At 40.5% G+C, this 12,653-nt stretch overlaps 1 protein-coding gene across 1 annotated transcript; it reads right to left on the bottom strand.

The window, feature by feature from the left end:
* Positions 1–6,326: 6,326 nt before the first annotated feature.
* LOC140336093 (olfactory receptor 5V1-like) lies at positions 6,327–7,259 on the bottom strand. Its single transcript, XM_072419146.1, has one exon. It carries the CDS (start codon positions 7,257–7,259, stop codon positions 6,327–6,329), a length of 933 nt encoding a protein of 310 aa, XP_072275247.1.
* Between the last annotated feature and the right edge of the window lie 5,394 nt (positions 7,260–12,653).

Below are 12,653 nucleotides of genomic sequence, written 5' to 3'. Positions count from 1 at the left end.
TAGGCTAATGGCTGCCAGTTTGGCATGCAGTGACAGACAGCCAATCGGCTGCCTGCCACAACAAACATGAGGGGAGCATCCCTGCTGTTATTGGAGGGCCCTAGGCATTATGGGGGAGGTCCCTAGGCATTGTGGGAGGGACGAATTCGGGGTGTTGAATCCAACAAAATTCGGGTCGGGTCGACCTGAATTTGAACAGTCATATTCGGGTCGAACATTAGGATGACCCGAATTCGAACAACAACGCTAGTTACATAGTAGGTTAGATTGAGAAAAGACATAGTTCATCAAGTTCAACCACTAGGAAAATGTGGGGTACAGTGTCAAATGCTTTAGCAAAGTCCAAGTACACTATATCAACTGCTACTCCACTGTCTACCTGTTTACACACTTCCTGATAAAAAGAGAGTAAATTTGTTTGACAACTTCGGTCTTTCTCAAAGCCATGCTGACTATCACTTAAAATATTATTTTCTAGCAGAAACTCCTCTATGTGGCTCTTTATCAAACTCTCTAGGACCTTTCCAACTATGGACGTTAAACAAACCGGTCTGTAGGTACCTGCACGGAGAGAGATGACCACTAGAGGGCGCAGAGTCTAGCCGTAACCAGGTTTTCTCCAGAGCATCTGATGGTGAGGGTGTTGTGCTGCTCGTTACAGCCAGGTTGCGGTCCTTGGGCACACCAAGGTTGGCAAGCATGGTACAAAATCACAAGGCAGGAGGATAGTCAAGGAAAACCCAGAATTGAGGCAGGCAGCAAGCAAGAGAGCACTGTGGGCACAAGGAACAAAGGAGACACTGGGAGCAACAGGAGGTACAGGTGATGCAGGGATATGCACTGACAGACAGGAATACTGGAACAGCACAGGGAAGTTGGCTTGGAACCAACAGACTGGACAACGAGGTGTTAACACAGGAGCTGGACAGTGGAAACACTGGATTAAGCAACAGGTGTACAGGAACCAGATCACAGAGCTAGGGGGTGCGGCACTAGAAAGGCTTGTTGGACGATCACAGAATGCAGTCTGTGAGCTAGCTAAATAGCCAGGGCTGATCAAGAAGAGGCTATTTTCTGATTGGCCAGTGGATTGGACGGAGTTGATAAAGCTTGGAAAGAGAGGCATGCCCGCATCAGAGCTCCCCGCATGCGCAGGAGAGAGATGCCTGTGCTTTAGTGAGAAACAGGTAATTGTGACATTTACAATTTGGATTTACATATACCTTATTTTTTTCATCATAAGGCGGCCACTTTACTGGTCAAGCAAACTGGGGCAGGGATAGTAAGAATGTAACTAAAACACTTGCAGGCAATCATTCTATGAACTGCTGAATGTCAAGGTTCTACCACTGGCAGAAAGTGGCCCAATATGCAATTTAAACACTACCTTGCCCTGTTGTTGCAGGTATCAAGGAGAGCCAACACCTTAGTGGCCAATTTGGGTTACAAAGTCTAAAAAACCATCTGATATTCCCCAGCCCACTCATAGGGCCTGATTTAACCTCCCAAGCAGAAACCCCCATAGTAGTTCAGGGTAAAAAACAATAGTTAAAAGCAGTAATCCCGAGCCACACTTGCTAGAATTTGCTAGGGTTGCTAAAAGAATAATAAAGCATTACCTGGTCCACTGGGGTTCTTCATCGTCCTGCCCGTCTGCTCGCATCCTCGGGCTACGTCTTCTGCCTCCGATCAGTCACTCCGCGGTTCCAGGTGACGTCGGTGCGTGTGGCTATTGTGTTGGGGGAGTGGCTGGAATTTCAAATTTTTTTTGTATTGGATTCAATACAAAATATCTGTATTGAATCCAATACAAAGTAATCAGTATATTTCTGATTGTTGGAGTGAGTGTTACAGCGTTACAGTGCCCTGCCTGTCTGCCTTTACTTTTGATTACTGACCTCTGCCTGACCTTTGATCACTTCTCTGCCTGTCACCTGCCCTGACCTCTGCCTGACCTTTGACCATGTCTCTGCCTGCCTGACTTCTGCCTGGATTCTGACCATATCTCTGCCTGCCGCCTGCCTGACCTTGATCACATCTCTGCCTGCCATCTGCCTTACCTCTGCCTGACCTTGATCACGTCTCTGGCTACTGCCTGCCTGACCTCTGCCTGACCTTTGACCATGTCTCTACTTGCCACCTGCTCTGACCTCTGCCTGGATTCTGACAATGGCCCTGATTTATTAAAGCTCTCCAAGCCTGGAGAGAATACACTTTCACCAGTGAAGCTGGATGATCCAACAAACCTGGGATGGATCTGGTCCAGGATTCAAAGCATTTGCTAGCAAATAGCGAATGACATTGAAAAAATCCATTCCCAGTTTGCTTGATCACCTAGCTTCACTGGTGAAAGTGTATTCTCTCCAGCCTTGGAGGGCTTTAGTAAATCAGGCCCAATGTCTATGCCTGCCGCCTGCCCTGACCTCTGCCTGGATTCTGACAGCGTCTCTGCCTGCCGCCAGCCCTGACCTCTGCCATGGCTTCCAAAAGGCGTCTTTCAACTCAAGCTGTTTTTGAACAACTTGAAGACAGCGAGAGCGCTTTGGAATTGCTAGTGGAGTCAAGCAACGGTGATTCGCCTGGAGACCTGTCATCGGACACGGAAAGTGACCGCGAAGATTCTGTCACTGACGTTAGTGATGTTTGTACTTCGTGCTCGATTGACATTAGTCAGGATCGGCCAATGTCCCCAAGATTCCCATTTACCCAATTTACGCCCAGCAACAATTAGCTGCTACGCACAGGAGGTTTTCCAGAAGCAGGAAGTGGGAACCTGTCACCGAAAAGGACATCTGGCTTTTTCTAGGCCTAGTTATTCTCCATGGAGTGGTGCGGAAACCCCTGAAGAAGTCGTATGAGTCCACAAATAGACTGATTGCTACACCTTTTTTGGCACAATTATGTCAGAACATAGATTTGGCTTGATCATGAAATACTTACATTTTTCCAATAATTACACTTTTGTTGAGACCGCTCATCCTGCACCTCAGCTCAAAGCAATTTTGAGGGTCTATCAGATGATCCTAGATAACTTCAAAGGGAAATAAGTATAGACAAAAGTCTAATGGAGTACAAGGGGAGGCTCAGCTGGGTGCAATACATAGCATCCAAGAGAGCACAGTCCGGTGGGAAATCATTTATGCTGTGCGAATCAGGGTATATTTGGAACTCTCTAATATACACTGGGAAAGGCACAAAATGTAGCCCCAGATTCAGCAGTTATGGAGTGGCAACATCATCTGTCCTGTCACTTTTTGAGCCATTGCTCAATCAAGGCTATTGTGTAACTACAGAAAATTTTTACAGCTCCCCTGAACTATTTGAGTTCCTCATTCAGCATAAAACAGATGCTTATGGAGCTGTTAGGGCTAACCGGCACAAAATGCCATCCATGTTCGCCAAACAGAAGCTCAAGACTGAGGAAATAGTTGCCTGGCAGATGGCACTGCGATGGCATGACAAGAAAGATGTCTGCCTTTGGAGCATGGTGCATAACACTGCCACTGTTGTGACAAGAACAAGAGGTGGGAAAGAGATTCTAAAACCACAGGTTGTCTTGGATTATAATAGCACCATGGGAGGTGTTGACAGAGCCGACACGGCGATGACTTTCTATTCGGCTGTTAGAAAACAACAAAGAAAGTACTATAAAAAGATTTTCAGACATCTTGTGGAATAATGTTTGTGGAATGCCTACATTCTCTTTAAACAACAGAATGACAGGCCTGTACCTTACCCTGATTTCATTTGGAAGGTTTGTTAGGCCATATGTTTGAAATACCAAACACCACAGATGGACACAGGTTGAGTTGGAAGGCGTGCTACTACAATGGTGAACCCAGAACGCCTGACTGGTCATCACTTTATGGAGCATGTACCACCAAGCGCAAGAAAGGAAGTGCCAAAATAATGGGCGTGGTGTGTTGCTCCAAGCGAGATGACGCCGGGATAAAAATTAGACAAGAAACCCGATTCTACTGCCCGTTCTACTGTACCACTTTTAGACATATAAATCCAGACAGAAATGAACCGCCCAGGAGGTTAATAAAGCTCTCCAAGGCTGAAGAGGATACACTTTTTAGCAAAAAATGACTGAAGAAATCCATTTAAGGTTTGCTGGATCACCCAGGTTCACTGATGAAAGTGTATTCTCTCCAGCCTTGGAGGGCTTTAATAAATGAGGCCCATGGAATTTGCTGCAGAACAGCTCCCAGGTAGTGGTCTTTAGGTACCATTATCAGCCTTGTGTTTGCATATTAAAATTCAGCATCCTATGTACTGTCCTGTCTCTATGTAATCTTTTGTTTACACGTATATTTGCAACCAAGCCTGCTTTCTGCAAGAAAATTTGTACAGTTTTACATCGGAAGATTTATCAAGTGATAAGTGATGTGTAAAAAGCTACTTCTGACTCAATCCCTGGTAAGAAACTGCAAAATACTTTCTTGTGTTCATTTCAGCAGTAATGTACACTTGCACACTGTCAAAAAATGGTAACATGTTGGATAAAGAAATTTCTGTTATTTCACTATTTTCAGTTGTGTTTATCAAGGGTCTACCTAAACTAGTAATCTAATATGCATGACTAATGCACCAATTTAAAACTTGTAAATGTCAATGATTGTAACAAATATTCTATCTTTTTTTCAGCAGATCTCTACCTTCTTATCTTTATTTTATTTAAAATGTAACTGTTTGACAAATATTATTCTGTTTAGCTGTTCAAGCTTTTAAAAGTTGGTCCACTGGCTCCCATAAGTAATGTACGAGGGAATGCAGTATATATGTCAGTACAACATGTGCATATAAATTGGCGTTTTCATAGTAAGTCACAAACTAAGAGTTGAAGAAAACCTATGCAAACATGAAAGAAATGTGGAAACCAATTAAAACTGAACACAATATAGACAAGTCAGAAATAAACTTAATGCTATCTACCATGTAAACAGATCTCTTATTCAAGCGATAAAAATATATGTATTCATTTACATTGATGAGATAAACCACATTTTAAATCACATATTAAGTGTGATTAGTTTAAAATTAAACCTTAAAAATTCTAGTGTTTATTATGGAAACCTATTTGTTGCAAATTAGGTAATTGTCAACACATGTTAAATTTCATTACACAAAATTATTTATATTTCACATGCAGCTTATATTTGAACAATTTTATTGTTACAAAAAAACAGCATATGCATTAAACATAAATCAAAAGTAAACACGTTATGACACATATTACTTTCCATTTTGTTTTATTAGTTAAAATAAAAGCATAAAAGTAGACAAGGAAAACAGGTCCCCCACTCCAAAACTTCATAAATAGGCCCAGTAACAGTTAAACAGTAAGAGAAAAGAACATGACCCTCTAGGTATGGGTCCTCTAATTACTTGAATTTGACAATCTGAAGGGGGGGGATGTTATACTCTCGATATAATGTAGCAAGTGAAGGAGTAAGGTTAACTCTGAGCTAGGAGATTTTGAGCATCAATGAAACTCATAATTGGCATGCAGAAGATTAAGGGGATCCCTAGGTAAGTTATCATTGCGTGCAACAGATTTAGCCTTATTCATATGAGGACTGGAATGAGAAGCAAAGAACAGGTGAAAAGGTAATAGAATGTAATCTGGGGAAAGGTAATTGACATGAGGTCATTATCTGCACATCCCTTTTGAAGAGGCTTTGCAATATAAGGATGGGCAAGGATAGCAATTATGAGCAGTTCAATGGCCAAAGCAAAAAAGAAGAAGGGGCTACCCTTACTGATCCCTATTCTGATCTCAATCATAGTAGACCTATACCTGTATGATTTGACCAGATGGAGTGACATATGGCACAGATAAAATAGCAAAGTATAGTCCATCGCCTCAAGGAGGTAGAACAAGTTGACCAATTGATCAATGATATTGATATATAGCTAGCTTTTTTCCTGGTTTAGGGATGATGCTGATAATGGAAGAGTTACCCTCTGGGAGGAGAGCAAATAATTTATCCCTATTTTTTACACATGGTCCCTTATACCATACATTGGCAGATAAAATATGTTGAACTCTCAAATCCCCTGAGGAACACCTAAATAGGCGAAACGCATCGGGACCAAGTTATTTCAAATTTCTTTTTCAACCTGCCCAAGTCTGTGCAAAGTGACTACAGACTTTTGTCCTATTTTTTAGGAAACTGTGTTAGATGAATTCCTATCACAGCAGAGCTTTGTAAAATTTAGACCACATTTTCTTTGAATTTAATAAACATCTTTATCTTTCATTATATCTAGTGCCATTAAAAGCCTGTCTTTTTTTTCCTTTCCCTGACTTCATATGTAGTTTAACTAAGAATCTTATTTGTAAGTCTATAAAAGGCTCTTTTAATATCCTTGTTTTTTAGTGAATAAATTAAAGGATTTAGCATTGGTGTTACAATCAAATAGAAAACAGCAAACAATCTGTCAGTTCCTGGTAAAGAGGTTGCCCTCGGTTTCATGTAGGTAGCTATAGCTGAGCCATAAAATATTATCACCACAATCAAATGAGATCCACATGTAGAGAAAGCTTTCCTCCTCCCAGCTGATGACACAATTTCGAGAATGCTTACAATAATTTGCAAGTACGTTACCATAATAAAAGCAACAGGGATCATAAGAATAAACACACCATCAAAATATATCACTAATTCAATAGTCAGAATACTTTCACATCGAAGTGATAATATTTCTGTTACCTCACAAACAAAATGGTTTATTTTGTTATTTCCACATAGGTTAACATTAAGCACCATTATAACATTACAAATTGTGATCAGAAATCCAGTTGCCCAGGTACCACAGGCCAAACGGATGCAAACTGTCTTACTAACCTTTATATTATAATGCAATGGATAACATATCGCTATATACCGATCATAAGCCATAACAGCAAGCAGTATGCATTCACTTGCACCTAAAGACAAAGAAAAGTACATCTGTGTTCCACATTCTGCAAAGGAGATGATTTTATTCAATGACATTAAATCTCTCAGTAATCTTGGCACTGTTGATGATGAATAGCAAAGATCCAAAAATGAGAGGTTGGAGATAAAGAAATACATTGGAGAGTGAAGGTTACTATCTAGTATTATTAGAATTATAATAAGAGAATTGGCAGTTATAATAGTTATGTAAACAGTTAAGAAAACAAAAAAGAGAACAAATTGCACAGCATTTTCCCCAGAAAGCCCAAGAAGAATAAATTCTTCAGCCACTGTATTATTTTTAAAAGACATTGTTTAAATATTATTAGTATTGGATTTGATTTAGATGCATAAAATCTCAACTTTGTTTTAAAACACCAAAGATGTAAGTTCTACAACATCTGGACAGTTTGTATTGGTTTCGGATCACAAGACAAGTACACTTAGTATTGGTATCTCCATTGCCAACATATCTATAAGAAAACAAATGTCAGCAGATTACTTGAGTTATTATGATATCTTCTATAGCTTTATGGTTTTTTATTTACTGACTTGTATAACTTGTGTTATAATATCATATGTATTCACTGGCCTACCTATATATATATGAAAGCTGCCAGGCTTAGCATTGTCAATTATATCTAAGTTCTGATATTGTACCAAAAGAGTGGCAGCAAAAGGGAGCTGAAAAGACTAAAATCTAACATACAGAATGGACAACAATATGTGCAAATAAAACATTATTATGTTTATAAATTTAATATCGGGGGTGTTTTTCGGACACTTTTAAGCAACGCAATTTAATATATAGTTTGCCTATTTTCTGTGAGATGAAATGGTATGTGATTGTAGTTTCATGTAGTTTAATATTATTGCTTGTACATTACGTTGTTCTAGATTTTCAGGTTTTTGTTTGATATCCAATTGCTATATATATGCATAACATACAAAAAGTTGTTTTAAAACAGTGTACATTTGTGTTAACAAAAAACAAATAATATGCAATAATGTTTTGAGTAAGAACTTGTTTATAGTAGATTTGTAAATTTAAAAAACCTACCTGGAACTCAAAGGTTTGTAGACATTTTTAAAGATAAATTCTCATTGTTCTAACATGTGTTTTTATAGTTTTGTTGGCATATCCTACTGTATTCCTGGTTGTATCATGTATACCCTAGTGAATCTGTTATACGCTTGAGCACATTCAGTTATTTTCACAAGTTTTATTAAAGTTAACTTCAGTTATAAGAGAAAAGTATCTCATGAGTGAAACAAAGAAAATCAGTTTAATGGCCCAGTAATCCATGGGAATGAGAGTTAGGTAATTAGGCACTTCCCGTACCATCTGCCTTTCTGATCTTGTAATTCCCTGCCCTTATGCCTTAGTGCGTCAGGAAACAACTGACCATTATGTGGCTGTGCTGTTGTAGTCACCACAACTCTTTCTGGTGCTGCTGGTGCTTGTGCTGCTGCTAAATCTAGGGTTAGCTGGCTGAGACAAAAGGAGCTGAAGATTATTTGCTGAAATTTGCTGAAATAGTGAAGGCCTAAGAGTGTTTCTTTACACTAGCTGTATCAAGGTTTGAAAACATTACCTTGTTACTGCAAAAAACAAGCTAGCATACAACTTGACATTTTTTTGCCAAGGTGGACTGTGAATCTGCTCCCTTTGCCCCCCACCATGGACCTTCATCCTCCTTTACATCCTAAGATTTGCCCGATAGATGTCTGCCTGACTATTCCTCTTCCAGGAACGCCCTCTTCCATCCTCATTATGATTCTGTTGACCACAATGCTGATTTTTTTTTTGTTTGGCGTAGTGAAAAGCAGGAGTGTGACTTTTCTCACCTAGACTAACCAGATGGAGAATTGCATGACAAAAACTGAACATACACATGCCATATTGAAGGGTGAAACAGCTTTGTCATGTTGGTGTGTGTGCAGAGTGCTAATCTTTGTGAGGAGAAAGAATAGGAATGAGAGCCAACTATGGAGCTCATCCTCATGACCAACCTACTGGGCCATACCAGATCCCACCATGGAGACATGTCAGTACCACTATTCAGCCAAATGCCATTTACCAAAATGCCACAAACCATGATGCCATGTACAGATATCTGCTGTTCCAAAGACCTAGTTACTCACTGAAAATTGAGGAAAGTAGAAACTTTACAAGCCACATGTCCATGGAATGCAGTAATTGCTCGGTTTAAAAAAATAGCAGCTTGGTATCTCTTAATTATGTTAAGCACACTGCTTGAATTCATTAAAGTTGTTGGCTTCCGCTAACTTGTATGGCAGGGGCTGTGTAACCAGTAGCTTGGCCAGGAATGTGTTCAGTTGGCATGCAGGAAGGGATTAGAGTGCACTTCTGTTTCCTAACCAAACAGAATGAAGAGGGAAAGGCACAGAGGACCTTCCCTGTACATGTATAGTCCAAGATTCCTGTCCTGTTGACAATGTACTAGTGCTGGCAACTAGTAATGTTTGAGTAAGGTATGAGTATGAGTAATAGCAACAACGTTAGATTTTTTTCAACTTTAGAAAAGCGAATGGGGGATGGGAAGGACAAGGTAGGTTTAACTGAGCACAATATTTCTACCATATCAACAAATGATTCTTCTTTATGTGTTAGATAGGAGAAGATGTTGAATATTATGTGCCTTGCCACCCCCAGCTTCCCTGGGTTTACACACTGTTCCTACAGCAAAAGATTCATCATCTGGCCTAAAATGCCCATGCAGTGGAAACCCAATGAACTGGACCCTAAAATTTAAACATTTCAGGGTTGTGCAAGAGTCTGGGGTACCTGCTGCTTCGATGGGGTACCTGCTGCTGACACCAGCTGTCAGCGGAGCTCCGCACCCCTGATTGCTTTTGCATCCCTAGCGGAACTGTAGTATGTGTTCTTGGATAGAGATTCTCTATCCAAGAACACTGTGTTCTTGGATAGAGAATTTCTATCCAAAAACACATACTACAGTTCCGCTAGGGCTGCTCTCTAATTGGCTGAGGAAAGGAAAATCCTGATGACTCTTGAGTTGTCATCAATGTTAACCTTTCCTTAGCCAATCACAGAGCACTAGAGGTGATAAATGGGGGGACTTGTGCTCATTTAACCTCTAGTGCCCAGGGATCCCACACTGACAGGAGGAGTCCCACGGCTGTGCTCATGAAATAACGCAGCTGTGTAAATAATCCTGTCACAAGATGATTCCCACAGCTGCATTTATTCATGAGCACAGCTGTGGGACTCCTGTGTTCTTGGACAGTTACATCAGGGCTGCAAGAGCAATCAGGGGAGCGGAGCTGATTGCTCTTGTAGTTCTACACAGTCACGAATAATAACCCAAACATTTTCCCCCTATTGGCTTTAATGATGTTCGAATTTGGCGATCGATCACCCGAAAAATATTGGGCTATTAGATCGAATAGCCGTCTATTCGAACACTGACACTACTTACTACCATGTGAAAACATGTATAATGGGACCTATTTCTGTCTGCTGCTGAGTGCTGGTGGTGTCTTTATTAGTGCTGCCGATGCCTTACTTCCTGCAACTACCCATAGTTTGGTGAATTCTGGTACCAGACCCAAGAGGGTTTAGTTTAGGTTGAGGTTCCACCAGAGGCTGATGGTCTCTTGGAAGCCTACTTCTGTTGCCAGACCTATTTCAACCAGACCAGATGATGACATTTTCAAATATGTCAATAGTCATACTATGAGAACAACTGATGAACTTTATTAGCCAGATGGGAGAAAATTTTCTCTATGTGACTGCAAATAAATACTTTGATTTTACTAGTGTAAAAAAGCAATAATATTATTAATTATTGTATGGGCACATTAAGAACAGGAATGTATTTTCTGCATCATAAAAAGCTTGTGTATTTATTCAAAAATCTTCATAGAAAGTTACAGCAGCAGTTTAGTAGGAATACATGAGTGTAAATATGTATATATGTGTGTGGTGACGCCCAATGGATGTGACGTCTCCCAAATGTAGTTACAATGTGATATATACCATTCAATACATTCAAATATGGTTATACATAAAGAAATAGATAACAAAGACCACATGGTTACACAACTCATGTATATTTGTTCCAGCCTTGGCCTGTCTCAAACTCCAAAATATCATCAACTTTGTCAAGTAAGATAGATAAACGACATATCTTCTGCTCTTCATTTGTTTACGTCACGTACGAGGGGGTGCTGAGAAGTTCCTGGCCTTGCCCCCTTCTAGATGAAATAGAAAAATGGTTGTGGGGGCATATGACAGCCTAATATCTTAGTATGTAACTTCCTAAAACTGTTTTTTCTTTTAGTGAGAAGCTGTGATGGCAGAGGCACAAGCAAGTTTCACATTGTTGGAGTTACGGGCTGTCATGAAGTTTTTATTTCTTCAGGGAAAGTCAGCACATTCACACTGAGATGTGACAAACACTGGAGGAGAAGTGTCATTCCTACAGCACTGTCAAAACCTGGATATCTCGTTTCAAGACTGAGCATTTAACCGTTGAAGATAAGCCCCGCAGTGGGCCCCTCCCAACCTCAACTGACCCGGCAACCTGCGATGCTGTCCATGAGCTGATTATTGAGGACCAGCGAATCTCCGCAAAAAAGATAGCCCAGATACTTGACATCTCACGGGAGCATGTTGGGTTTGGTATCCTAGACATACGCAAGCTTTCAGCGAAGTGGGTGCCGAAATGTTTTGAGCAGTGATCAGAAGAAGGAACGAGTTGAAGCATCCAAAGCCGTATTGGCCCATTTTGAAGCTGCACAGGAATTTTTGGCTAAGTTAGTGACTGAGGATGAAACCTGGCTCCACATCTATGATCCTGAAACCAAGGAACAGTCAAAGGAATGGCGACACAGCAGGTCCCAATGGCCGAAGAAGTTCCGAACCGAGAAATCAACCAAAAAAGTCATGGCGTCCGTTTTCTGGGACAAAGATGGCATTCTGTTGGTGGACTACCTACCTCAGGGCTCTATTATCACTGGACAGTGTTATGCTAACTTCCTAGACCAGCTGAAGGAGGCAATTAAGACGAAACGCAGTGGAAAGTTAACCAAAGGGATCGTTTCTTTCCAGGACAATGCACCTGCGCACACGTCCAACGTTGTGATTGCTAAATTGAACACCCTGGGTTTCCAATTGGTCCACCATCACCCCTACTCACCTGACCTGGCCTCTTCATTATTATCTGTTCCTGAATTAGAAGAAACACCTGATGGGGCAACATTTTGAGGACATTTCTGACGTCAAAGATGCTGCTGAGAGATGGTTTGTGGTCCAGCCATGGGACTTTTTTTTGAACGGTCTAGAAAAGCTGCAACTACGCTGTACCAAGTGCATCAGTCTCAGGGGGAAAATGTTGAATAAATGTGTTATTTCATAACTCTGGCTCTCTTCTTTCTGGGCAAAGCCAGGAACCTCTTAGCACCCCCTCGTACATGAATATGACATAATATAAAACTATAACTTGATCTAAAAACTTGGTGAACTGTCAAACTATGAGAACAACTGGTCAACTTTATTAGGGACAATGAAAGAAAATTTCTTGCATGTCATGTATATATTGCATGCAAACAGTCAAAATATCAGAACAATTGACAAACTTTATTAGGAATTTTAGGTGAAAATTCCTTGTGTGCAACTGGAAACAAATGCTGTGAATTAACTTAAATATTTTTTCACAA

This window comes from Pyxicephalus adspersus, chromosome 7 (assembly GCF_032062135.1).
Source record: "Pyxicephalus adspersus chromosome 7, UCB_Pads_2.0, whole genome shotgun sequence".
Lineage (NCBI taxonomy): Eukaryota > Metazoa > Chordata > Amphibia > Anura > Pyxicephalidae > Pyxicephalus > Pyxicephalus adspersus.
This window is presented reverse-complemented; position numbering and strand designations above follow the sequence as displayed.

Excerpts from the sequence above, each read along its gene's own strand:
- LOC140336093 (XM_072419146.1), bottom strand. The coding sequence starts at position 7,259 with ATGTCTTTTAAAAATAATACAGTGGCTGAAGAATTTATTCTTCTTGGG.